At 53.6% G+C, this 27,479-nt stretch overlaps 1 protein-coding gene across 2 annotated transcripts; it reads left to right on the top strand.

Moving 5' to 3' along the window:
• The first annotated feature begins 107 nt into the window (after positions 1–107).
• Positions 108–25,697, top strand: TOP3A (DNA topoisomerase III alpha). 2 transcript variants are annotated; one of them, XM_057535778.1, is made up of 19 exons: positions 108–400; positions 6,985–7,044; positions 7,979–8,052; positions 8,984–9,059; positions 9,803–9,911; positions 11,031–11,174; positions 11,299–11,469; positions 11,688–11,788; positions 13,436–13,510; positions 14,737–14,819; positions 15,768–15,975; positions 17,296–17,481; positions 17,605–17,734; positions 20,086–20,199; positions 20,296–20,461; positions 21,136–21,279; positions 21,907–22,029; positions 22,895–23,562; positions 24,573–25,697. In XM_057535778.1, exons 1-19 carry the CDS (start codon positions 221–223, stop codon positions 24,749–24,751), a joined length of 2,991 nt encoding a protein of 996 aa, XP_057391761.1. In that variant the 5' UTR covers positions 108–220; the 3' UTR covers positions 24,752–25,697. The 2 variants fall into 2 exon arrangements, with proteins under 2 accessions (XP_057391761.1, XP_057391762.1); XM_057535779.1 differs by lacking the exons at positions 108–400; positions 6,985–7,044; positions 7,979–8,052; positions 9,803–9,911 and having other exon boundaries at positions 9,038–9,059.
• The last annotated feature ends 1,782 nt before the right edge of the window (positions 25,698–27,479 follow it).

The raw sequence follows: 27,479 nt of genomic DNA, 5'->3' as shown, positions 1-27,479 counted from the left end.
CTTCCGATCCGGCGAGGGGCGTCTCCCGAGGGCGGAGCGGGAAGGGAGGGAAGTGAGGTGGCCGCGCCGGGCAGCCTGGGAGTTGTAGTTCGCGGGGCTGTGCCCCTCGCGCCGACGGAAGCGGCGGGAAGGCGGGCGGAAGTGGGCTGCGTGAGGGACTGCGGATCAGCGGGAGGCTCCGGGTCCCTGGGCTGGCACCGCAGATGTGCGGGGCCCGGGGATGATCTTCCCAGCCGTCCGCTGCGCGCTCCGCTGGCTGCCGCGGCCTGGGAGCCGGGCGCTGACCCTCGCCGACATGGAGGTGGCCCTGCGAGGCGTGCGGAAGATCCTTTGCGTGGCCGAGAAGAACGACGCGGCCAAGGGCATCGCCGACCTGCTGTCCGGCGGCCGCATGCGGCGGGTGAGGAGGTCCCTGGGCGGGCGGGACCGGGACGAGCGGCCGCTGCTCCCACCGGGGGTCCCAGCCGTTGGGCCGGCGCCTCTGGGCGCCTCTTGCGACCGACGGGCGTTTAGAAACGGAGTTAACGTGTTTCTCGTTTGCTTGGAGACCGTGGGTCCGCCTTGCACGGCGGCGGATGCCAAGCGGGCCTGAGACTCGGAACCGCAGGCCACACTCCCCCGACTTACTCTCGAGCCTGCGGGGTCCCCCGCCTGCACGCCCGGCCCTACAGTCTAGGTGCATCCGAGAGGGCGACCCGCCCGAGCCCCTGTTCCGCCGCTACTAACGAATTACGAGAGTCAGGCGAGTTGGGGATCAGGTGTGTTCTAGACACACGGGAGGCCCAAAGGAGAGGGACGGTGAGAAAGGGTTTGGGAAGAAGGTGACACGAGGCCTCACGAGCTGTCAGGACACTCTCAATTACAAAAGTGGACCCTGAAACGGTTTTCTGGAGACTTCCCAGAGCATGGGTGGACGTTCCCTGCTCTTTTTTCTTTCACATCGCGGGGTCCTCAGGCCTCTGCTTCCCGCGGTGGATGGTGGGAACAGGAGCCGAGGTTGTGCGGGTGCTGGCTGACAGCGTCACCTCTATTCCGGCGCTGAGTGTCCTGGTGACCAGCCCCAGGCTGTGCCCATTTCTAAGGCTCCAGGCTCCTTGAGACGGGCCCCTCTACACAGAGCTAGCTTGTGTATCCTTCGGGCTCTGTTTGAGTGTCTCTTTTTCAGGGAAGCTTTTCCTCACATCCCTCTCCCCCAGCTGGGTCAGGGCGCTGTGTGATAAGCTCACCCTATTTTACTTGGAAGGCACCTCCCAGTTACACTTCGATGACGTGCTGTTGAATTACTCATCTCAGTCCCCGCCACCCCTCTGTGGGACTCGAAGCTCCGAGGGAAAGGGCTATGGCTATTTAGGTCATTGCTGTACCCCTGGTACCTAACACGTGTCTGGAATACAGGAGGCCCTCAATCCATATTTGTTGGATGAACATTTGAGCTCAGTCTTGAAAGTTTTACCAGGCACTGGAAACGCCATGTTCAGAGAACAACCCAGTGGCTTGAAACAGCTTGGCAAGTTCAAAAGGCGGGAGTTGGGAGTGGGGACGGTGGGGGAAGGAGCCAGTGGGCGCGGCAGGCATGGCAGTTGAAGGTACATCGTGAGAGGAGTAGAGAGCCACGTGTTTCACACGTGAGTGTCAACCGTTTTGAAGTACATAGTTCGGCAGCGTTCAGTACGTTCCCAATGTTGTGCATCCGTCACCTCTGTTTAGTTCCAGGTTTTATCACACCAGGAGGAAACCCCGTAGCCATGAAGTAGTCACTCCTCATTCCCCACTTCTCCCAGCTGCTGGCAGTCACTAAGCTGCTTTGTGTCCTCAAAGATTTGTGTCTGTTCTGGATATTTCACACAAAAAGATTAGTACAATACGTGGCCTTTTGTGTCAGGCTTCTTTCACTTAGCATTTTTGAGATCCGTTCATGTTGTAGTATGTTAGTACTGCATTCCTTTTTACGACTGAATAATATCCCATCGTGTCGATGGATCATGTTTGGTTTATCTTTTCTTCAGTTGGTGAGCATTTGGACTGGTTCCACCTTTTGGCTCTTGTGAATAGAGCTGCTATAGACATTCATGTACAAGTTTTTACTTGAATACCTGTTTTTAGTTCTTTGGGGTAAATGCCTAGGAGTGGAATCGCTGGGTCATAAGTTAACTCTATGTTTAACTTTTTGAGGAAATGCCAAACTATTTTCCACGGTGGCTGAAACATTTTGCATTCTTACCATCAATGTTCCAGTTTCTCCACATTCTGTCATCACTTGTTCTTTTTCTTTTCTTTTTTAAATTATCACCATCCTGGTGGGTGTGAAATATCTTGTTGTGGTTTCACTTTGCGTTTCCCAAATGACCGATGATGCTGAGCGTCTTTTCATGTGCTTGTTGGCCATTGTGTCTCCTTCTTTGGAGAAATGTCTGTTCATGTCTTTTGCCCATTTTTGAATTGTCTTTTTGTAGCTGAGCTGTGAGAGTTCTTTATGTATTCAGGATACTAGGTCCTTGTTAGATATATGATTTGCAGATGTTCTCATTCTGTGGATTGTCTTGTCACTTTCTTGATAGTGTTCTTAGATGCACCGAAGTTTTTAATGTTGATGAAGTCCAGTTTATCTGTTTTTCCTTCTTTTGTTGATTATACTTTCACTGTCGTATCTAAGAAGCCATTGCCAAACTGAAGGTCATGCAGATTTGTCCCTATGTTTTCTTCTAAGAGTTTAAACTGTTATATTTGGGTCATTGATCCATTTTGAGTTAATTTTTCTATGTGGTGTAAAGTAAAAATCCAGCTTCATCCTTTTACATATGAATAGCCAGTTTTTCTCAGCACTGTTTGTTGAAAAGACTGTCCTTTTCCCATAGAATGGCCTGGGCATCCTTGTCAATAAACAGTTGACCATAGACATTTGGGTTTATTTCTGGACTGTCAGTTCTGTCCCATTCTTCTGTATGTCTTTGCTTATGCCAGTACTACACTGTTTAGATTTCCTGTAGCTTGGTAATAAGGTTTGAAATTGAGCAGGGCGAGTCCTCCTACTTTGTTCTTCTCTTTCAAAATTTTTTGGCTACTTGGGGCCCCTTGCAGTTCCATATGAATTTGCTGTCTTAATATTAAGTCTTCCAATCTGTGAACAAAGATTGTCTTTCCATTTATTTATGTCTTTAATTTTTTAACATATTTTATTGAAGTATAGTTGATTTACAATGTGTGTTAATTTATATTGTACAGCAGAGTGACCCAGTTATAGATATATGTACATTCTCTTTCATATTCTTTTCCATTATGGTTTGTCACAGGATATTGAATATAGTTCCCTGTGCTATACAGTAGGACCTTGTTGTTTATCCATCTATATATAATAGTTTGCATCTGCTAATCCCAAACTCCCACTCCATCCCTCCCCCACCCCCCTCCCCCTTGGCAACCACAAATCTGTTTTTTGTGTCTGTGAGTCTGTTTCTGTTTCATAGATAAGTTCATTTGTGTCATATTTTCGGTTCCACATATAAATGATATCATATGGTATTTCTCTTTCTCTTTCTGACTTACTTCGCTTAGTATGATAATCTCTGGGTCCATCCATGTAGCTGCAAATGTCACGATTTCATTCTTTTTATGACTGAGTATGTCTTCTTTAATTTTTTTCAACAATGTGTTACAGTTTTCATTGTGCTTTTGGATGCTGTTCTAAATGGAATTGTTTTAATTTGCTGTTCAGGTTGTTCGTTCCTGTTGGTTTTTGTGTGTTGATCTTGTATCCTGAGACTTTGCTTACTTTGTTTGTTAGCACTAATAGTTTCATTGTGGCTTCTTTACGATTTTATCTATAAGATCATGTTGACTGTGAATAGACAGTTCTACTTCTTCCTTTCCGATTTGAATGTCTTTTATTTCTTTTTCTTGCCCAATTGCTCTGGTTAGAACTTCTAGTAATCTTGGATAGCAATGGCGAAAACGGGCATTCTGTTTCGTTCCTGATTTTAGCGGAAAAGCTTTCAGTCTTTCAGCATTGAGTGTGATGTTAGCTGTGGGTTTTCTGTAAATGCCACACTTCACTTTATGGTGAAGGCTGTTGAATTTTTATCAAATGCTTTTTCTGCATCAGTTGAGAAGAGCAGTGTAGATTTTAAGTGGATCATATTTGTGTTTTATAAAGTCATTTTGACCACAGAGGACTTGAAGAATGAAAGGCTAGAGTCCGGGAGGCAGCTGTTGGGGTTCTCCATGTGGGGGGTAAGAGGCCTGAACCCTAGGGACCCAGGAGCAGTGGGTGGGAGCAGAGGGAACGGAGAGGAAGGGAATGATGAAAGCAGTCAGGGTGTAAAAGGTGAAAGTTCACCGTGCTTTCACACGTTTTGGTCCTTCTTCCTGAAATGACATTGTCCCTCTTTTCTCCTGACGAACTCTTCACCTTTTAAAAGAAAAAATAGAGGACAACTTAAATGAACCTGTTTCGTGAACTCTTTCCTCCTCAGCGTCCTCTCCATCCATTTCTTTCTCTGTTTCCGGATGCGTTCTCATCACTCTTGGTGCTGGCCGTCATCACGGGTCGATTCTCTAGCTGCTCATCCCTCTCTCCCATGGTGTGTCGCTCCCTAAGACAGTGACGGGTCTGTTCATTTATTTATCCCTCACACAGGGCTTGCCTCGAATGAAGCAATCCCTGCCTTTAAGGGACTTAAGGTCTGTGGAGGAGCTAAGACATCCACACGCAGAGCTCAGAGTCAGGTGATAGTCGTTGCAGCTTTTGTAATAGCAAAGAATGGAAGTAACACGGACTAGTCATGGCAGGGGATAGCAAAGTAAATTGTACTTTCTTATGATAGATAGTTAGACACCTGTTATGGAAAAGACTTTCAAACATATATATAAATATGTACACATTTGAGAGAAATTCACCAAAATATTGACACAGATAGAATGTCTCTCTTTTTTCTTTAAGAGTAGTGCTTAAACGCTAGTAACTACTTCAGATAGTTGAGAGAATACAAATGTGTATCAAGTAAACCAGCCCCACTGTCCACAGTGACCGCTGTTAGTAACTTATAGATCTTTGAGGGCTTTATATTCAGGAGGAGAAATCTTAAAAAAGAATCCAGTAGATTCAGTGGCAGCAATGTGATCAGTCCCTACAGAGCACTTAGAGAAGATGGGACTGCTCTGGGGTTGGGGGAGTTTGTTTTTTTGTTTTCTTTAGTTTTTTTTTTTTTTTTAAAGGATTTTCTTATTTATTTATTTATTTATTTTTGGCTGTGTTGGGTCTTCGGTTCGTGCGAGGGCTTTCTCCAGTTGCGGCAAGCGGGGGCCACTCTTCATCGCGGTGCGGGGACCGCTCTTCATCGCGGTGCGCGGGCCTTTCTCTATCGCGGCCCCTCCCGTCGCGGGGCACAGGCTCCAGACGCGCAGGCTCAGCAATTGTGGCTCACGGGCCCAGCTGCTCCGTGGCATGTGGGATCTTCCCAGACCAGGGCTCGAACCCGTGTCCCCTGCATTAGCAGGCAGATTCTCAACCACTGCGCCACCAGGGAAGCCCTGTTTTCTTTAGTTTTAATGGCATGGATGGCACTGCAAAGAGATCACAGAAGCCACATTCTTGGTCTGTCTACTAGGTTTTCTTCTTTCACTGGGCTCCAAAACTCTGCTGTAATTTGGGAGCAACCCATTCCCCTGAGCACCTCACCCAAGCGGTGGAATCATACGTAATTGAGTACTGTCCTCAGCTGGGAACTGCGGGGAGGCATGTTTGAAATGCCAGGAAAAACATTTTAACTTCTTCAGGACCATCCCCTGGTGGAGGAGGCTGCCTGGGAGAGCCCTGGCCCCGGGTCGCACACATGCCGTTAGACAGGTCATCCACTGGGAGAGGATTAGAACAATGGTTTCCAGACTGTTCCCGGGAGATCCAGGAGACCACGGACGTGCACCTCGGGAGCCACCTGGGGCCGGACTGGGGATAGGCTGTTAGCAGAGCTCAGCCTTGTTGCAGCCAGAGTGCTTGGACCTTGTTACATATCAGGGTCCACGTAAGAGCTTGTCTGGGAAGCTTCAGTGCTTTCTTAAAAAGAGGTAGAAACCCCAGTGAGGCAACGATTTCTCTTCTCTGGTACTAAAAGGGCTTAACTAGCAACTGGAGTTTGTAGAGGGGAGTTTCCTTTCTTGGCAACACTAGACGAGTGAGCTCTTAAGATAAATTCCGTCCTTAAATTTGCCATTGTGCCTCGAAAAGAGCCTCATTCAATGTTCGACCCAGAGAAATTGTGTGAGGGTGTTCTCGACACGATCCTTCTTGGCGCTTGGAGGTTGCTCCAGTCCCACTTGGCCTGTGTCTTGTCTTCTGTGCAGCGTTGGTGTGAAACTCGCGTGCATAGCCACTTTTAACACCTTTGTAGAAGGTGGGATCTTCTCTGAGAGGGTTTCGTTCACACATAAGTGCAGCTGAGGAGGTGCTTTGTAGGCTGGTTCCCAGGCCTGACTGGGGCTCATAGCGTTACTGGATTTCAGAGCCAGAGGGACCTTACAGGTAACTTTACTCAGAATAAATTGAGGTTCAGAAAGGTGAATACTTGCCTGTGGTCACCAGTTTATTGGCGCAGTTGTATGGCCAGGAAGTAGAGAGGTGTGTGTGGAGAACGGACAAAACCGTCAAGAGATGCGTGTCCTAATCCTCTGTCTGGAGTAATTGTCATGTGATCTTGGACAAGTCCATTCTCAGCTCTAGAAAGATGTTACGTGGTGTTACACGTAATACTTTTTATGCTCAGGTCACCTTGCAGCATAAAAGCTCTGTGGACTTGAGAAAGTACATGCTTGTAACTGAGTTCGGAGGGGCCACTTCACAAATGGTCTTAGTGATTTCGCCTTGTTTTAATCTATAGGAGGTACTGTTGCATTTTTAATATTCCCACTTATCAGGGATTTGCTTGATCTTTATGTGAGGAATCATTTGTCTTTTATGTAATTTATAGATTTTCTTTTTGTTTTGTTTTGTAGAGAGAAGGACTTTCCAGATTCAACAAGATCTATGAGTTTGATTATTGTCTGCGTGGCCAGGTAGGTGCTGTAGTACTTCTATCCTGTGGCTGAAGGATGCTTTCAGATCCATGCACCATTCTGCTGTACATTCCTTGGGTTTTTAGTTATGGCTAAAAAGAGCAGCTGTTTACGACAAGCCCTCCCTAAATTGCTTGTATTTTGGAATTATTTAATCAAGGAGAATTAGCCTGGCCATTGTAGAATATGTCTTTGTAGAATATGTCATTGTAGAATATGTCACTGTCTTTTAAGAAAAACTATTGTTATGACCTAAAGATCACTGGTGACAGGTGATCGTTTTATAATTCATAAGGAAGCCTCTTTTTTATAAAACATGGTCCCAATCTTAACTCTTTATAACAAGAAAGAAGCTAATATACAATAGTTTAAATTTAAAAGGCATAATGGTGCCAGAATTAGAATGGTGATTGTATCACTATGGTTTTGGCTTTGAAGAAGTATATTTGTTTGTTTCTTCCCAGTCACCTGGTTTTGGGGTGTGTGTGTGTGTGTGTGTTTTAATAGACTTCTTTTTAGAGCAGTTGTAGCTTCACAGCAGAATTGAGAGGAAGGTACAGAGATTTCCCACATACCCCCCACCCCGACACATGCACAGCTACACATCCTCATCAGCCCCCACCACATGGTACCTTCATTACAACTGGTGAACCTGCACGACATCATTGTCACCCAAAGTCCACAGTTGACATTGGGGTTCACTCTGATCGTGTGCATTCTGTGGGTTTGGATGACGTGTACCCATTATTATAATATCATACAGAGTATTTTCACTGCCCTAAAAGTCCCCTGTGCTCTGCCTATTCATCCGCCCTTCCCCCCACCCCCTGGTGACCATTTTTTTTCCCCTTTGATAGAAGGTCCCCTCTTTTATTTGAATGATTTGGCAAAATCTAATTGCTAAAAGACTAACTTGAATTTTGTTATCATTCAGAATGTCACCATGATAATGACTTCAGTCTCAGGACACTTGCTGGCTCATGATTTCCAGATGCAATTTCGCAAATGGTCAGTACGATTCGTGGGGTGGGGAGCTTTCTGATTATGACAGTGAGTTGTAAAATATCACAGGAAGTGTGAGGCATGTCGGTGTTACTTTGTTACTTACAGCAGTAAGATGACTGACTCCATTGGGCTACTGTGACAAAATACACACACTGGGTGGCTTATGAAGGACAGAAATGTGTTTCTTCCAGTTACGGAGGTGGGAGGTCGGAGTGCCTGCATGGTCCCGCGAGGGCCTTTTCCAGGCTGTGGCCTGCTGACCTCTCACTGTGTCCTCACATAGTGGAGGGTCTACGGAGCCTGCCGGGGTCTCTTATAAGACCGCGAGTCCCCTTCATGAAGGCCTACACTCACGACCTAATCACCGGCCAAAGGCCCCACCTTCTGACACCGTCACATTGGTGTCGGGATTCCAGCATGTGAATTTGCGGGGAACACAAACCATAGATACCGTAGCAGTGACCTAGGATTAACTGGTTCGCTGTGAATTTTTACCATATGCTTAGAATAAACAGCCACTTACAGGTGCGTTCCCCCAAAATACCCAGACCTTTTTTTTTTTTTTTTTTTTGACCGTGCTGCATGGCTTGGGGGATCTTAGTTCCCCGACCAGGCAAGGATTGAATCCAGGCCCCGCTGTGAAAGCACCGAGTCCTAACCACTGGACCGCCAGGGAACTCCCTACCCAGACCCTTGTCATGCAGTCATTGGATTGCAGTTACCCTATTGCAGATACATACGAAAGAGTTGCAGAATTTCGTCTTAGAAATCGTCAAGGGGAGTGCATTGCACAGAGGGTAACAGCCTTGCTTGTAAGCCTCTGGCGTCTCACAGGGCGCTCTGTCTGGTGGGGAGGCACCCATGAGTGCACTGGGGCGATCTTCTCCCATCGTGTGCTGTGCTAGGGTTTTGTGTGTTTTCCTTTCTTTTCTAGGCAGAGCTGCAATCCTCTTGTCCTCTTTGAAGCAGAAATTGAAAAGTACTGCCCAGAGAATTTTTTAGACATCAAGGTAGGATCTTTTGGAAGACATATTGAACAACCACCACCTAATGAAACCGAGTGGTTTCCGTATTTTGACTGCACTAGAATTGAAGGATAGGTTTTCCACTAAACTAAGTACCATGATTTAAAAAAATTATTGCCACCTGTTATATAAATGAGGCCATTTCAGCTAACTGGCTGAGGGACTGAGCGAGCCTTTTTATGAAGAGCGGCTGCTTGACTAAACCCTGGGAGTAGGTGTGGTTACGTCATCAGGGTCCGCTCCCCTCCCGCCCCCCTGTTGGAGGGAAGAGACTACGATCTGCAAGTGGCCATCTGACGCTGAGCTGTGGTTTCTCGGGCAGTCAGGGCACCTGTCCTTGGTTCACTGCTGACTAGGAGCGCTTTTGGGGATGAAGCTCAATTAGGGATTGATTTTTTTTTTTTTTTTTAATTGAGGACATGATCAGAACCCCTAGAGCTGTAGGTGTGTTAGAGCCAAGTTTCAGGGCTCGTCAAGATGGTGTCGTCGTAATAAACCCCTGTCTTCTAGAAGCTCATGGGTGTGCGGGTGGGTCTAAGATGGGGGGGCGGTACTAGTGACCTTGCCATCCTTACCACGCACGGCGGGGACAGTTTTCTCCGTGTCTCCTCACCAAGCTGGCGTTCTCCAAGAACCTAATTAATGCTGGGGCAGATGCAGTGCAGAGCTGTTGTGCGATGCTCTGCAGACCATGCTCTCACCACTCTTTCCCCCACCGGGCACTTCAGAAAACTCTGGAGCGAGAGGCTCGGCAGTGCCAGGTCCTGGTGATCTGGACCGACTGCGACAGAGAAGGTGAAAACATTGGGTTTGAGATCATCCACGTGTGCAAGGCTGGTGAGTGTCTGCTCTGGGGCCGCGGCAGGGGTGGCACTCTGTCCTGAGTCCCTCTGCCAGGCTCACCGGCTGCAGTCCAGGGCTTGTTGTGTGTTTGGTCCAAGTTGATTGCCAGCTCCTTGAGAGCAGAGACTTGATATTCTGTTTTTAAAAATTAAATATTCACGGGCTTCCCTGGTGGCACAATAGTTAAGGATCCGCCTGCCAACGCAGGGGAGACGGGTTCGAGTCTTGCTCCTGGAAGATCCCACATGCCGCGGAGCAACTAAGCCCGTGCACCACAACTACTGAGCCTGCGCTCTAGAGCCCACGAGCCACAACTACTGAGCCCGTGTGCCGCAACTACTGAAGCCCACACGCCTGGAGCCTGTGCTCCACAACAAGAGAAGCCACCGTAACGAGAAGCTCTTGCACCACAACGAAGAGTAGCCCCCGCTCGCCGGAACTAGAGAAAGCCCGCGTGCAGCAATGAAGACCCAACACAGCCATAATTAATTAATTAATTTTAAAAAATTAAATATTCACAAAGAATGTATACACCATACGTAAAGTACAAAGAATAGTTCTAGAATGTTCTTTCTGGTTTTGTTTTTAACTGTCTATATTTGTTGTACGACGCCTGAACATTAATAACTGTTGAAGTGAGCTTAATGATTTCAGGTAACTTAGAGGAAGTGACATGCAGGCCATTCTCAGGCTTCAGAGAGTGGGGGGCTGCTCTTCTCCCTAAATACTCTTGTTTTTCAAACTATACCGACTCCTAGGATTAAATATATTCAATATTCACTCTCAGGGACAGTGTGCATGTCCTGTGTTATATCCATAACAGGACATGAACTTCCCCCACGACCTTTTATTTAACATCTCCCTTTTCCCTGAAGGCCCAGGAGAGCACGAGATTGACGCCTCGAAAGGCTCACGGAGAGGGTTTAGCTAATGGCTGAGACGCACTCGCTCCTGTTTCTGACACCTCTCAGCCTGGCTACAGTGAGGCTTCCCTCTTAGACAGCATGTCGCTGACTTAACTGAACCCGTCAAACTGGCTGCCTCGCAGCTGCTTGAACTGGTTTACCCTCCGTTCACGGGGGACCTGCCCCGGTGCCCTTGTCTGTTCCGCAGTGAAGCCCAGCCTGCAGGTGCTGCGAGCCCGTTTCTCCGAGATCACCGCCCGCGCTGTCCAGGCGGCCTGTGAAAACCTGATGGAGCCCGACCGCAGAGTGAGCGACGCCGTGGACGTGAGGCAGGAGCTGGACCTGCGGATCGGTGAGGGGCGGGGTGGTGGGCGGGGCCGCGGCCAGGGGGGCAGGGCTCGGGCTTGGACGGCGCAGCGGGCTGTGACCTTGCAGAGCGCGGCCTCTCCTTCCTTCCCTCCGTCCTCTCTCCCCAGGGGCTGCCTTCACCAGGTTCCAGACCCTGCGGCTGCAGAAGATCTTTCCCGAGGTGTTGGCGGAGCAGCTCATCAGTTATGGCAGCTGCCAGTTCCCCACCCTGGGGTTCGTGGTGGAGAGGTTCAAAGCCATTCAGGCGTTCGTGCCAGAAACCTTCCACAAAATCAGAGGTGGGGCCGCTCGGGGTGCAGAAGCTGAGGGCACGTGGGGCGTCCTGGGCGCTAATTCAGGGTGTGGTTTGCGTCTCGCTGCCCTTGACCCCCTCGTCACTGTGTTCAGGACCCACCTCAAGTGTCCGAGGTGGTCTCCTCTGTCTCATGGCCCTTGGCTTTCACCGTGATGGACCTTTTCCTCTCCGGGTCACGGCCTTCCTGTCTGCCCCCCACAGTGACTCATGACCACAGGGATGGCGCGGTGGAGTTCAGCTGGAAAAGGCATCGGCTCTTCAACCACACGGCTTGTCTTGTCCTCTATCAGCTGTGCATGGAGGTAAGCAGGGCTCTGAAGGTGATGATCTAGGAAAACCATCCTGTGATTTCCCAAGCTGCTCCCTCTCTTCCCCATTTCCCACCGGACTGTAGCTTTCAGTTTGCATCCAGGACATCACTTTCTGGGTGCCAGTAAGACTAGAACCCCATGAAAACAGCACGAGAAATGTGGAAGGAAAGACCTGTAGAACTTTTAGGTGAAACCAGAAATGCTAAGAAACACATAGTTAAAATCCCTCGTGAAGCAGTACACTGTCACCAGAGATTGATAAGGGCCAGCTGGACCAGTCCAAACCCGAGAATCCTAGAGCTGGATGGAGCTTAGATGGCGTCTGGCCCAGCTCCTTCCACTGGTCAGATGATGAAATCCAGAGACGTAAAAGGCACAGATGAGTGAACTGGTGAACGTCATACAGTGATAATGACAGGGCAGGAAAGTAGGGCAAAGGAACGGAGAAGGGCCGGAGGCAGGGAGGGACTGCTCTAGGGCCGGGGCTCGAGAAGGGCGTCCCAGGGCGACCGCCGAGTGGAGGTGGGAGTGCTCAGCGGGAGGTGGCCACGGGAGGCTCGAGAGCTGCTCAGGCCGCAGGCCAGTCAGCGTCTGGTTCGCCCTCAGGCTGTCCGCTCCGTGGTGCTGCTTCCCGTCGCTCAGCACGTGATGACCTGTGTAACCCAGGGGCTGCACACGGTGGTACCTGAATAAAACTCAGAGACCTCTAGGTTCAGTGAGTCAGGGATACCTCTTGGCTCTGGCCCCCGGCAGGTTTATTACTGACTTGGTATCAGGGAGTAATAACCTGCGCACCTGCTACAGGCCAGACGCGCTCTATGTTGTGTGTTATTTGTTCGGTCCTGGTGGTGCTTCTGGGGGTGGTAATGCCAACCCATGTGACAGGCGGGGAAGCTGGAGAAAGTTGAGTAACTGTGCAAACACACTCGAGCTAATGGGGCCCGAGCTCGGACAGCCTCCCAGCGTGTCTGACTCTCCAGCTCCTGCAGACCACGCTGCCTCTCAGGGGTCGCCCCAGCTGTCCACTGCTCTCCCCTTTGGCCCTCAGGGTTACACAGTCTGCACACGTATCTGTTGAATAAAAAGACTTGCCCGTTTTCTGCTTTACCAGGATGTGGTGCAGGGAAACATGGCAGGTAGGATGCTTGGAGCTCCTGGTCCAAGAGCACCTGGTCCCCAGTCTATTTGCAGAGAGAAATTTGGATTTTGATTTGTAAACATCCTCATGAACAAATCACTTAAGCTGAGTTCTTTATCCATTTGCATTCCCTTAAAAACGTGAGGTTGGTCTTAAGATTAGAGTTCTCCAGTTTGTATTATGTAACTTCTCCTATTTCCAGCTCTGTATTGTCGTGAATTTAAAAAAACAAAACAAAACAGTAACACTGTGCACGCGTAGACAGGAAACTAAGGAGATGCCGAGGCTCTGGAGGGGGCACCTTGGGGCTTGTGAACTTGCCCCTCAGAGTCTTACTTTGAGTGAGAAGCAGGCGCTGGCGTCCAGCACACTGTGGGCTGCAAGCTGACGTCTTGAGGGAGGGAGCAGGGCCTCTGCGGGCAGTGCCAGGGGCGGTCGAGGAAAGCTGGGGAGGGTGCTCCAGCAGGTTAAAGCGGCCTCTGCTTTTCCTGGCTTTCTAGGATCCCAGGGCGACCGTGGTGGAGGTCAGGTCCAAGGCAAAAAGCAAGTGGAGGCCTCAAGCTTTGGACACTGTGGTATGTTCTGGGGGGCTGTGCCAGCCCTGAGGAGCTCTGACTTCTGTGGTTGGGACGGGGCTTCTGCTGCGGAAGGTGGCCCAGTGACAGGAAGCACCTCTTCCCAGTGCCGCACGGGAATGCTCTTAGGAGAAACAGAAACCCCAGAGCACAGGCCTGCCCAACCTCTTAAATCAGTTAATAAATGCAATATAACTGCTCTATGTGGGGTTTTGGAAACAAAAGAAGGAAGAGAAATCACCCATCACCTCTCCATCTTTAGGTAATTGCTGATGTAATTTTGGTGTCTTCCTCTTTTTTCGGTGTCCTTATTTTTCACAGCATTACTGGAATAGCTAGTATTTTCCACCCAAGCATTTTCTTTAACGTTTTTGCATAATGTACTTAAACATCATTTTAAATATCAACTTTATTAGCCTACCCTAGAACAGGGCTTCTGAGATTTTTTTGATCTCAAGAAGAACCACCCAACGGGACACAAGTCTGCATAAACCACATTAGGGTGTCCCTTCCCAGTCACCACTCTGTAGGAAAATTCAGGGTGTAATTACTGTCCGGGTTGCCTCTGAAGGTTGAACATGCAGAACGTGCACGTGCAGGGACTGGTGGGCAGTGCGTCCGTTGTCGTGGGGGGGGGGGTGTGTCTGCCTGTGTGTGCGTGTGCACACGCATGGTGAGGGATGATGGGAGGGGGTTACGGGTTGACTGTGTACAGTAGGCGTAAGTGTTTCATCCCTCACTGGTTAATATGCTTTGACGTGTAGCCAGCAGCATTGTCGGGGGGTCACCAAGGGGAAGGGACAGCTGGTGATCCCCCGTGAGGCCTGGAAGAATGGCGTTCATCACCCAGGGGATGTCCCCGGGGTTCAGATGGTGTCCCCGAAGTGCGGGTCTCAGACTGCTGGCATTAGAAGCAATACTTCAGACGCTTGTTAAAAGCGCAGATTTCCAGCCTCTGTGCTGGCCCTCCTCTCTCAGAATCCCTAGTGCTCGGGCCCAGGAATCTGCTTGCATTCCAGGTGCTTCTGGCTTCTGCACATTGGAGTCTGGGAACCCCTGGGCTGGGGCCTGGCTCTGCCCAGCAGGCCCAGAAACCTTTCCGCAGCACAACCTTTCACACAGACGTGTGCGAGCAGCTGGAGGGACGCCGGGAGGTTCTGAAGAGGAGGTGTGTGGCGTGTTGGGGCCTGTGACTCATGCACCGTGCCTGTCCACACATCTTACAGGAACTTGAGAAGCTGGCTTCTCGGAAGTTGAGGATAAATGCTAAAGAAACCATGAGGATTGCTGAAAAGCTCTACACTCAAGGGTAAATATTAGTCCACATTTGGGAAGAGAATTTGGTGCATCTTTATCAGGGTGAAATATTTTAGAAATAGAGCTTATGAGGAAACCAGACTGTCTAGATATCACCCGGCTCTCAAGTAGAGGAATTTTGACATTGACTTCTCTTTTCTGATGGAAAAGGCATTTCAAAGTCACTTAAATCCTAAAATAACACTCCACAGAGTAAACTCAAATCCCACTCTCGGCCTCTCAGCAGGCGGGGCGCTGGGGCCCTGGCAGGGGCGGGTGGCACCTTTAGGACTTGTGTGCCTGCTGTAAACCATCCTGCCTCGGGGGTCGTGAGCACCCAGCGCCGTCCAGGGACAGCGTGGTCCACACTGACCCGTGTGGCAGCCACTCGCCGTAAGTGGCTATCGAGCACGTGAAATTTGGGTTGTCCAAACTGGGACATGCTGAGAGTGTAAACATAACGCGTTTGGAAGGCTTGTGTGGGAAAAGGCTGTAAATTGTCCCATTAATGCTCAAGTGGCTAATGGAACGTTTAAAATGACACACAGGGTCCACCTTGTAGTTCAGGGGCAGCATCGTTCTTTCTCTTCTTCAAGACAAGCCGCGGAGCGCGGGCCGCTCGGCTCAGGACCGCAGGGCTTGTCCTGGGGCCGTTCTGTCCACCCATGCTGGGGAGGTGGGGAAGTGCCCCAAGCCCCCGGGGGCAGCAGGGCTGGGCTGGAGCAAGTGTGCCCTTGCATCTGTCCCCGCCTCCCGGGAGTGACCCAGCAGGGGCGCCGGTTGCTCCCCACCCACGGCGGGGGTGGGGGGGGTGTCACACCTCAGGGCTTTCCCCAGCATGGGTAACGCAGTTGCCTGGATCAGACAGGCTGTTGCAGGTGTCACCAGTGTTCTCAAGCTAATTTAGTCGTTTATAGACCAATTTAGCAATTTCTTGTTGTGTTTGTTTGGCTTTGTTTAGGTACATCAGCTATCCCCGAACTGAAACAAACATTTTCCCCAAAGACTTAGACCTGACAGCGCTGGTGGAGGAGCAGACCCCGGACCCACGCTGGGGGCCCTTCGCCCAGAGCATTCTAGAGCGGGGCGGCCCCACTCCACGCAACGGGAACAAGTCTGACCAAGCTCACCCCCCCATCCACCCCACCAAGTACACTGACAGCCTGCAGGTTGGTTTCCCTGGCTGTGCTGCCGCCAGAACCTGCAGGGAGGTCGGGGTCAGGGCTGGGGTTTGAATCTCCTCTGCGGGCTCTGACTTTAGGAACTAAGTGGTCTCGAAATTTCCATCTCAGAAAAGAGGTCGTGTCACCATCCTCCTCCCACAGCCTGTGCCTGGCTTCCCGAGAGACCCCCACGGGGGCTCTGCTCCATCCAGCCCCTCCCCGCCCTCTGTCCCCTCCCTCTGCTGCCGCCCTGACCCTCGCCACAAACCAGGTGGCCCCTTCCCTGAGCCCCTGCTCGGCCCCCACCCTTCTCCTTCCAAGACTGGGCCGGTTTCCGTCACCTTCCCAAAACTTCACCGCCACCCTCCGGCCGCACTCCGGGCTGGGGGCTTTCTCACCCAGCGCCTAGAGCCTGTAACACGGGCCAGCCGTGCTCTCAGCCAGGCACACGCTCCCGGGGCCACGGCTGCTTAGGCCTGTTTGGTGGCTGCAGGCTTATTGTTTTGTTCTTCCTTTAATAACGCACGTTCTTTCTGATTCTGAAAGCCATACATGTTTATTTTAGACAATTCACAAAATACAAAAGACTAAGGAAGTAAAAAATTGCCTGTAATCTCACCACTTCCTGAAAACCACGTTTTTTTCCTCTGTGTGTATATAATTCTTAAAATGAAATTATAACCTTAAATAGCTTTGTAAACTCATGCTTTCCATTTTATATCGTGAGCATTTCCCCATAGGCTAAAATATTTTAACGTATGATATATAATGATTGCATAGAGATACTGTATTTTGCTAGATCTGTTTTTAAAGGATGACCTACTGCAGTTAACATTTGCATAATAGATATTTGCGTGGATGTCACATTTCCTTTGAAGACATTCTTAGAAGGAGGATTTTGGATATGAGTGTGGACGTCTTACAGGCTTCTGATAGAGGGGGCTTCACCGTGTGCTTGGTTACCGAAAGGGTGGAGGGTCACCATGGGCCCTGTGCTCATAGGTCTGAGGCTGCCGGCGCACCTTTAGTCTGTGTGTCCTGCATACACTGGGCCTCTTGGAAACTGGATGCTGTCGCCTTGGTTTCTGCTCGGACTGGGTTTACAGCAGAGGAGTCGCTTTCCAGTCTTGAGGGCAAGGGGACTCCACTTGTGAAGTCTATCGGCCTAAACCCACAGCAGCGAGGGATTTGCCTGCGCTGCGCGTGGGCACGGGGCTGCAGGAGCTGCGCTCTGTTGTGTGTGGCGCTTTGGGCTGGAAGGCGGCACCAGCCAGACGGAGCTGCCGGCAGCGTCTCCAGGGACTAGGGCGCCTCTTCTCCCCACAGGGGGACGAGCAGCGACTGTACGAGCTCATCGTCCGCCACTTCCTGGCCTGCTGCTCCCAGGACGCCCAGGGCCAGGAGACCACTGTGGAGATTGACATCGCGCAGGAGCGCTTCGTGGCCCACGGCCTCATGATCCTGGCCCGAAACTATCTGGACGTGTACCCCTACGATCGCTGGAGCGACAAGGTGACACAGCGGGGAGGGGGGACCGTCATGCTCCCGGCCCCTGCACCATGCGACAGAACAGAGCGCGGTCTGTGCCTGGGCGCCGGGCAGGGGTCTGACCACCGCGTCTGCTGCCCTCTGTAGACCCTCCCTGTCTACAGTCGAGGCTCCTGCTTTCAACCCAGCACCGTGGAGATGGTGGACGGGGAGACCAGTCCGCCCCAGCTGCTCACTGAGGCTGACCTTATTGCCCTCATGGAGAAGCACGGCATCGGTAAGTAGCTTGTCGTCATGGTAACCGGCGGCTCTTGCCCCCTCATGGGTGCGGGGCCCAATTCTCCTCTGATCTTCACGACAGCTCTAACGAGGGGGCTGTGTTCTCCTCCCCGCTTTGCAGCTAAAGGGAAGCTTAAGAGCAGTTAAGAACTTGCCTCAGGTCACAAAGTGTGTGAGCTGTGAACACCTGGGTCCAGATAACTCTGCAGTCGGTGCCCTTAACCGCTGCCCTGCACCATCCGCATAGGGACAGAGGTGTTTCCCGTCACTCGGGAGTCTCACGTGGGACACACTGACTGGTATTTTGGGCCCACACAGGAATCTGTTGTTTTTGTTGTATTCTTAACAAGGTACTAACATTTAAAAGTGCCAGGATTCATGTAAACACTCTTCTGAAGCATCGGGAGGTCTGGCAGCCTTGAGTGGTGGCTGTTTTCTGTCGCTCACGCTTGGCTTCGTTCACCTGCTTGGCACGTGCTGGGCCCTTCAGAGTCTGAGTCTGCCACCCGCCCTTTGCCATGGGTGGCCGTTTGCTTAGCTTTTGTTAAAGCATTTCCCATAATTGTTTAAGAATCAGAAGTTGGATTAAAAAAAAAAAAACTGGGCCAGAATTGTTTTTCCCAATATGTCCCGTGGCCCAAGCTTTGCAGGTGGGTCCCTTGTGACTGATCTGCTTCCCCCCTCAGTTTTCACCACTGCTCTGCAATCTCAAGGATTCCCTCTGGCAGCAGAGTCCAGAAGGGCCAGCACCACAGGGCGGGGGGGGCGTAGGTGGAGGGGGTGGCTCCCAGGCACAGCCGCCTCACTGCAGAGTGAGTTTCGTGCCCCTGCCTGGAGCCCGCTGGCCACCACTGTGCTGCCCAGAAAGCCTGTGGGTTTAGGTACAAGTAGAGGTAGTTCACCCACCGTAATTTGTTTATAAAAACTTTGGCCCACAAGAGCTGACCGTGGTCTAGACCCTGGGGACACAGTAATGAGGCCTGGTCCTTCCCTTCAAGGGCTCATCCAGCAGGAGAAACAAACCCAACCAAAACACTAGATGCATCGGGAGGGGTTCTGCAGGGACCTCAGAACCTCATGGTGAGAACTCGCTCTGCATGAAGGCAGGGTCTGAGGAAGGATGTGGGGACCAGCAGGCACATGCTGCAGGGGGAGGTTCTGGAAGGCAAGGCCGGAAAGATGATTTGAGCCCGACTCTGCGGGGCCTGGACACCGGGCTCAGGGGCTCGGATGTGCCCAAGGTCAGCAGAGAGCCACCTGAGATTTCTAAGAAAGGAGCTCACAGACCTACATTGAAACAATGGTAACAGCTTTGTTGAGACATACTTCACACACCGTCCGCTCCACTGAGCTCAGAGGTACAGTCCAGTGTTCAGCAGGTTCATGGAATTGTGCAGCCGTGGCCACGGTCCATTTCAGAACATTTTCATGACCTCAGAAGCCCCATGCCCGTTAGCTGTCCCCCTCCCCTGCGGCCCCCCAGCCCTCGTCTTTCTGCCTCAGTGGATGTGCCTCTCCTAGACATTTCTTATCAATGAACGACATAGCGTGTGGCCTTCTGCACCTGGCGTCCCACGTTGCCTGCTCTGCGGGCTCGTCCAGGTAGCGTGTCTCGGTGCTTCATTCCTTTTCACCACCAAACCTCTTCCGTCGTGTGGATGGACCACATTTCGTTTATCCATTCATGAACTTATGGACATTTGGGTTGTTTCTAGTTTTTGGTTACTGTGAATAGTGCTGCTGTGAATATTTGTGTACAGGTTCTTGTGTGGACATGATTTCAGTTCTCTTGGGTACATCCCTGTTGTAGAATTGCTGGGTCATATGGTGACTCTGCGTTTAACACCTTGAGGCTCCTCCAGACTGTTTTCCACGGCGGCTGCACCATCTTACAATCCATGCAAGGGTCAGGGGTTTCACCAACATTTGCCGCTATCTGTCTTTCGGGTTGTACCTGTCCCAGTGAGAGTGAAGTGGTATTTCTTTGTGGTTTTGATTTGCATTTCCTTGAGGGCAGAGCTACATTTCAGAAGATCCCCTTGGTTGTGGCATAAAGAGTGGGTTGGGTCAAGGAAGAGACCAGCAGCCAGGAGACCGGGGACGTTGTAATGATGTGGACAAGCGATGTGGGCTCTGACACGTGGCGGGGGCGGGGCTTACAGAAGGGATTTCCCAGCTGGACTGGACAGCTTGCGTGAGTGGGCGTGAGGGCGAGGAAGCGGCTGTGTGGCTTCCGCGTGGCCGGCTCTGGGCGGACCTGTGTCACCTGGAGTAGGAGGTCCAGGCAGAGGAAGGGGGCTGCGCGGGGGCGGGGTGTGGATCAGCCTGAGTGACAAGAGTGGCCTGCAGGTACCGATGCGACGCACGCGGAGCATATCGAGACCATCAAGGCCCGGATGTACGTCGGGCTCACGCCAGACAAGCGCTTTCTCCCCGGTCACCTGGGCATGGGGCTTGTGGAAGGTGAGGAGCCGGGGGCTTGAGGGCGGGGCGGAGGGCGGGGTGTCACTGAAGCCCCGCGGGTGTGTCCGGGCCGCATGATGCTGCCCTCGTTCACAGGCTATGACTCCATGGGCTACGAGATGTCCAAGCCTGACCTGCGGGCCGAGCTGGAGGCCGACCTGAAGCTCATCTGCGAGGGGAAGAAGGACAAGCTCGTGGTCCTGCAGCAGCAGGTGCAGAAGTACAAGCAGGTGTTCATCGAAGCCATGGCCAAAGCCCAGAGGTGAGTACGGGCCTGCTCTCCTGTGCGAGCCCGCTCAGCCCCAGTGACGGCGCGCCCCGGATGCCGCTGTTCCCGCCGGGCAGCTCACCCTCGCCGGGGGCCGCGGCCCCTCCGGGCTTTCCTCCCGAGTTTGGCTGGTTCCTGCCGCAGAGCCTTGCCAGTCTGGAGACCGTAACCAGAAAGACCTGGTCCAGTTTCTCTGGGCTGTTGGCTTTGGAAATGCCCTCTCCATCCTGTCCTGCGATCGCAGCACAGCCTCGGGGGTGGGTTCACCGGCTGCGGGTGTGCACCCCGCTGTTCTCTAGGGCACTGGGAGGCGGCTGGAATAAGTAGCGTGTGTGTGTTCTGTTAGAAGTAACACGTTTCCTAACCCCGTACCAGTGTTGACAAGAAATGCACGCGCTAGTCTAAACTTGACTCCAGACCGACACTCAGGGGTGTGTGCGCGGCCCGGGTGGTTTTGTTTGCTTGCTGTGGGGCCAGTGGCGAGGCGGAAGCGCCGGCCTGCGGCTGGATCCCTCCCGGGAGCTGCGGGTCGGAGGAGCCGGCCGCTTGGCCAGCACGGCGCCCTGTGCCTGGCGCTCCGCTCGGGCCTGTGGCTGACTGGCCGGCTCCCCGGGTCGTGCGTGTGGTGAGCACGCAAGAACGCGGTAAATGCTCTGCTGGTTCTTCAGGTTGGACGAGGCCTTGTCCCAGTACTTTGGGGCAGGGGCGGAGCTGGCCCAGCAAGAAGCCATCTTCCCAGCTGTGCCGGAGCCCGTCAGGAAGTGCCCGCAGTGCGGCAAGGACATGGTCCTCAAGACCAGGAAGAGCGGCGGGTCAGTGCCCAGCTGTGCCTTCCCCTCCCCACCCCTGCAGCCCAGCACTGGACGCTGTGCAGGGCCCATCCTTTTGTTCCCACGTCGCTATTTAGATGCAGGCCTGCTTCACCAGCCCCTGGATGGGGCGTCGGGGCTGGAATGGTGGCCCTGGGGGTGTGAGGCCCTGTGGGAATGGGCGGGGGGGGGGCTGGTGAGGGGGGGGCTTGTCCCCTGGGGAGGGATGCCGCTCGCCCTGTGTGTGGACAGCGACTCAGACCCCACTGGTTGCTGAGCCGCTGAGCCCGTTTTCTCCTCACAAAGCTGCGGGGAGGGAGAGGATCGGATTCTCTGCAGCGCATGCAGCCTGGGCAGGTGTCCAGGCTGCCGGAGGCCTAGGCGGACTCAGGGAGCACCCAGGGGCCGGCAGGGCCCTGCCGTGGTCTGGGCGCTGGCAGCGGCTTGGTTGTTTTTAAGCAGGAAGAGGCGTCAGCGGTGTGACTGTGGGGATTTCAGGGACGTAAATGCAGGCTGGTTTTCCTGTCCCTCGGTGTCAGCGACCGTGTCCTCCAGAACCATGAGTGTCCCATGTGATCAGCTGGAACCGTCTCCGGCAGCTCTTGCGTGACCCCAGCCCTCACTCCCCAGGTTCTACCTCAGCTGCACGGGGTTCCCGGAATGTCGCTCGGCCGTGTGGTTCCCGGACAGTGTGCTGGAGGCCAGCAGGGACGGGAGCGTGTGTCCGGTGTGTCAGCCACAACCCGTTTACAGGTAAGCCGGGGGCCGAGGCACCTGCAGGATGGGCACAGGGTGGCATCCCTGGGGGCCCTCATTCCTTGGCACCTCCTGGAGGAGCCTGACCTTTCCCCGCCTCTCCCACTGTGGGCTGATGCAGAGGCTGAGGAAGGTGGTCTCCTCCAGAAAGCCCCAGGTCCGCGCCTAGGGCTGGTCCTCAGACCTTTGGTCATGGGACCCCTTACGCTCTCAGAAATCACGGAGGAACCCAGAGAGCTTCCGTTGTGAGTTAACGTTTATAAAGATTCTACCACGTTTTCAATTAAAGTGGAGGCATCACTTAAAATGTTTATTAACGTGTTTGTAACAAATGCATTGCATACTAACATAAGTGAACATGTTTTTAGGATAAAATGTACTTATTTTCAAAGCAAAAAAAAACGAGAGGAAGATTGCATTGTTTTCCATTTTTGCCAGTTTCACGGTCTGGCTTAACAGGAGATGGTAGGATTCTCAGCTCTCCATCTGCAGTCAGTCTGCTGAGTTTGCTGTGCGTTTTGGAGCTTCTGGAAAACCCTAATGCATGCACACAGGAGAATGAGAGCAAAGCCCACGTGCGTCCTAATGCCGCTACCAAGTAGTGTGCCCTCACGTTGAGAGGCCCTGGACCATGCTGAACCGGGGCACAGGGAGGTGCACCTTTCAGAGGCTCCTGGGTTTTGGCGGGTGATGGGTCTTAGAGCTCATCTCCCTCCTGCTCTGCGCTCCTGTGCGACCGCAGGGGCTGGGCTGGCTGTGCCTTGCGTGGCTTTCCTAGGTGGGGTGGGCACAGCCCTATGTGGACCAAGAAGACTCTGGCACCCGGTAGTTAACGTGTTTTCTCATCTTCTGGCCTCACTAGGTTGAAGTTCAAGTTTAAGCGAGGCAGCCTTCCCCCAACCATGCCACTGGAATTTGTCGGCTGCGTTGGCGGATGTGACGAGACCCTGCGGGAGATCTTGGACCTCAGGTTTTCACAGGGGCCCACCCGAGCTGGCCAGCCAGTCAGCCAGCCCTCCGGCCACCTGCAGGCCAGCCAGGCCCTGAACAGAATGGGCAGCGGCCAGCATGGCCACCGCCAGCCTCCTGCCACCAGGCCCTCGAAGGCTCTGGCCAGGACCCTGCCCCTGCCCGCCGCCGAGAGCGAAAGCAACTCCGTGACCTGCAACTGCGGCCGGGAGGCCGTGCTGCTCACCGTCCGGAAGGAGGGGCCCAACCAGGGCCGCCAGTTCTACAGGTGCAGCGGCGGCGGCTGCAGCTTCTTCCTGTGGGCCGACAGCGGCCCCCCAGAAGCAGGGGGGCGTCCCTCCGAGGTGCCCAGACCCCCGGGCGGCTCAGGGAAGCCCCTGGGCGGGCCCAGAAGCCCCGGCGATGGCGGCGGCGGCGCGCGCTGCCTGTGCAGCCAGCCCGCGGTCACGCGCACTGTGCAGAGGGACGGGCCCAACAAGGGGCGCCAGTTCCACACGTGCGCCAAGCCCCGGGAGCAGCAGTGCGGCTTCTTCCAGTGGGTGGACGAGAACGTGGCCCCAGGTGAGGGGGCACGCGGGGCCTGCCTGAGGGGGGCAGGGGCGCTGGGGTGGGGGCACGGGTCGCCTTGCTCCCCTCCCCGCTCAGTCACACCTGCAAGGTCACGGGCAGCTTGCTGGGCGCCTGGCACCGCGCCGTTGTGCTCTGTGTGTCTTCTCTCACCTTCATCGGGTGATAGTTGTGATCGCGACTCACAGGAGAGGAAGGTGAGGCCCAGACGGGTGGGGTGACCTGTCGGGGTCACACTGCGACACAGCCCAGGCCTGGCTCGTGGGTCTGCCTGCTCCTGTAGCCCTGCGCTCCTCTGCCTTTGTAAACCTGGCGGGCTCTGTATCAGGGCCTCATCCTGTAAGACGGAGGCCCTGGTTCCTGATGTCTGGTTACACAGCTTGGGTTGGCACCCCACGGATGGGTGTGGGGAGAACCGCCGCCAGACGCTGGGTCAAGGTAGATGACGCACCTGAAGGCACCTGGCCCCTCCAGGACACGCAGAAGCCTGGTCACGTGTCTAAGGGAGCCTGGCGGGAGCTTTCTCTCGGGGCCCACCTGTGTGACCTTGAACCATTTGGTGTGGCTTCTGAGCCTGTTTCCTCCGTAAGATGGGCACCTGCCTACCTTTCTAGGGTCTCTGTTAGCCTGAAACTGTGACTCTAGCACGCGTGCGGCAGGTCTGCACACACACGGAGAACCCAGAGGCTTGGGGCAGGCGGAGGCTGGAGACGCCAGTGCCGTGCAGGACGTTGTCCTTCGGCGCACACGGCAGACGCACGAGGGCTCCCGGTGGGTGGAGGTGGTGTCGGATCTCCGGGCCACCTAGTCACGTGTCCTGGGTAATGGGGCGGCCAGTACAGTGAGGCTCTAGAAGGACTGGAAGGGTCCAGAGCTCGGGCTCTGCACGCGCTCAGGGGGCTGCTTGCTTGGTCCCTGCTTCTGCGTGTGAGGTGACACCGGCCCCCTCACCAGGGCTGGGGCTCTGCTGTCCACACTCATTCCTCCCCTCGCTCTCCCCGCAGGGACCTTTGGAGGCCCCCCCTGGGCAGGAGCCAGAGGAGGAAGCCAGGGGCCAGAGGCCAGAAGCAAAAGGGCCCGGGCTGGTTCCTCAGACGCAGGGTCCACGGCCAAGAAACCCCGGAAGTGCAGCCTTTGCCACCAGCCTGGACACACCCGTCCCTTCTGTCCTCAGAACAGATGAGGGCAAGGTAGGGCCAAGGGGGCCACTGCCTCCACCTGCCGCTTCTGTCTCGGGAAACGAGCTGTTTCTCCAGGGCCAGGTGGCCCTGCGCTGCCAGGGCGGCTTTGAGGAAAGTGGCTGCTCTTGGAGTGTGGCCTGTGTTCTAAGGAGTCCGGGTCCAGACCGCACTGTCAGGAAGGCCAGGCCTGGTGGACAGTGGCCCTGTGCCTGGGGCTCAGGAACGGCCACGGCCCCGGCTGAGAAGCCATGGAGGCTGCCCCCTGTGATCCACAGACGTCCTGAGAAAGGGTAGGATGGCAGGGAGTCCCCCGTTCAGAAGTTGTGGCCACAGAAGGTTTATCCCTCTTCATCGCGAAGCTGCTGTGGCCAGGACACCCCACAGCTCACGTGCCTCAATAAAGGATTCTACCCCTTGACCCTGGCGGGTGATGGTGTAGCATCTGGTGAGGGTTGGCAGGAGTGACGGGTACTTGCAGGACCCCGGGCAGTGCCTGGGTCCTCTTGCCAGCCTCTGGCCCCCGTGGCCTCCCCCGGCCACACCGCTGTCCTCCGGGGCAGAAAAGAGCCGCCGGTGCAAGATTCCGACGCTTCCCATCTCCACACCCTGCAGAGGTCGCCATGCGCCTCGCCCGCCTCCTGAGAGCCTTGGGGGCCGAGCAGAAGCAGGTCGGCTTCATTCTGTGGTTTAGACAGCAAGCTGGAGGACAGGCTGTGCGTTGCCCAGAGTCACGCTGCTAGTGAAGAAATGAACTGTCCTCAGGTCTTGGGACTCCCGGCCCCAAACCCTTCACTCAGACCAGTCCTTGTGCCCTGGCTGGATGGCGGGATGCCCGGAATTGCCCCTGGAGCATCCGGACGGTGGGTGTGGGTGGCCCCGCAGCTCAGTCTACTTTGTGGTTTCACGTGTGCCAGGCGTTTCATATAAACGGAACCATGCGGCACGTGGGCCCTGTGTCTGCTTTTCTCTGAGTGGCGTGTCTTCCAGGGTCACCCCTGTGGTTGCGTGTCAGTGCTCTGTGCTTTTTTACAGCTGAACTAGTCAGCTGTGTGCATGGGCCCCGTTGTGAGCAGTGTGGCTGTAAACCTTCACGTACAAGTATTTGAACGCCTGTTCTATATTCTTTCAGATCTACACCTAGGAGTGGAGTTGCTGGGTCATGAAATTCTATGTTTAATTTCTTGAAGAACCACAACAGCTGCACCATTTTATATTCTCACCAGCAATGTACAAGGGTTCCTATTTCTCCACATCCTTGCTAGTATTTATTTCCCCCTTTTTCTTTTCTTTTTTTTTATAAATTTGTTTATTTTTGGCTGCGCTGGGTCTTTGTTGCTGTGCGTGGGCTTTTTCTAGCTGTGGTGAGCGGGGGCTACTCTTTGTTGTGGTGTGCGGGCTTCTCATTGCGGTGGCTTCTCTTGTTGCGGAGCACGGACTCTAGGTGCACGGGTTTCAGTAGTTGTAACTCGCGGGCTCTAGAGCGCAGGCTCTAGAGCGCAGGCTCAGTAGTTGTGGCGCACGGGCTTAGTTGCTCCGCGGCATGTGGGATCTTCCCAGACCAGGGCTCGAACCCGTGTCCCCTGCGTTAGCAGGCAGATTCTTAACTACTGCGCCACCAGGGAAGCCCCTTTTTTTTTCTTTTAATTGTGGCCATCCTCGTGGGCCTGAGGTGGTGTCTCATGGTTCTGACTTGCATCTTCCTAATGACCACTGAAGTCGAGTATCCTTTCAGTGCTCACGTGGCCTTTCACGTTATCTTTGCAGAAATGCCTTTTCAAGTCCTTTGCCCATTTTTCAGTGTCTGTGCTTTTGTTGTTGAGTTGAAGGATGCTGAACGCATCTGTGGATTTTAGTCTCTCCACAGGGTGCTCCCGTGCACACCAGGACCAGAACTGCCGGGTGGGACTGGGGTCCTGCTGGCCACCCCTTGCTGTGCTCCCCGGGCTGTGCCTTCGCCGAGCCTGGTGGCCTCTCTGGGGGTGATGGTTGCCGTCGTCCTGGTTACAGTGACGGAAGCCATGAGGGGGTTTTCCACTCAGGCCTCTCAGGACGCTGGGTGGAGGACCCACTGCCCTCGGGGTGGATCAGCCGCCTTTCCCTCCAGGACCGCAGACTTGGGGGTCCTATGCTGCGTCCGCGTTCAGCCTGCAGGCGGGAGGGGCTGGCTCCACAGGGGGCAGGGGTGCACTGTCCCTGCTACACCAGCAGCGTTCGCGCTGGGCGGGGGTGTGGGGTCGGCCTGGAAAGTTCGCTGTGAAGTCACACAGGCGAGTGAGCCTGAGGCCCCCGCGAGCTGAACTGCTGTCTCAGGAAATGGGCGGCAGTGCCAAGAGGACCCAGAGCAGCGTCCCGGGTGCCCCGCGCTGGCCTTGGGTGTTGTCCCCACAGCCTCAGTGTCTGTCCTCAGTAAACTAAGTGCAACCAAACTGTAACATTACTGGGGTTTTTTACAAGATTATTTTTTCTGATTACAAAAGAAAAATGTACTTTAAAATGCAAACACAGGGACTTCCCTGGTGGTCCAGTGGTTAAGACTCCGTGCTTCCAACGCAGGGGGCGCGGGTTCCATCCCTGGTCCGGAAGCTGCGATCCCACATGCCGCGCAGCGTGGTCAAAAACAAAAAAATGCCAATGCGTCAGACACATGTGACTTAAACCAGGCTGAAGGCTGCTGTCTTGGAGGGGACAGGACAGAGGCGGGGCAGGGGCCCTGGATTAGGGCCGGGGGCT

Source organism: Balaenoptera acutorostrata, chromosome 20 (genome assembly GCF_949987535.1).
Source record: "Balaenoptera acutorostrata chromosome 20, mBalAcu1.1, whole genome shotgun sequence".
Lineage (NCBI taxonomy): Eukaryota > Metazoa > Chordata > Mammalia > Artiodactyla > Balaenopteridae > Balaenoptera > Balaenoptera acutorostrata.
This window is presented reverse-complemented; position numbering and strand designations above follow the sequence as displayed.

Bases quoted from the DNA above. Each gene is read 5' to 3' on its own strand.
- TOP3A (XM_057535778.1), top strand. From the start codon at position 221: ATGATCTTCCCAGCCGTCCGCTGCGCGCTCCGCTGGCTGCCGCGGCCT. The intron at 9,060-9,802 runs GTAGGATCTTTT...CGGGCACTTCAG, and splicing joins AGAATTTTTTAGACATCAAG to AAAACTCTGGAGCGAGAGGC. The intron at 17,482-17,604 runs GTGACACAGCGG...TGCCCTCTGTAG, and splicing joins ACGATCGCTGGAGCGACAAG to ACCCTCCCTGTCTACAGTCG.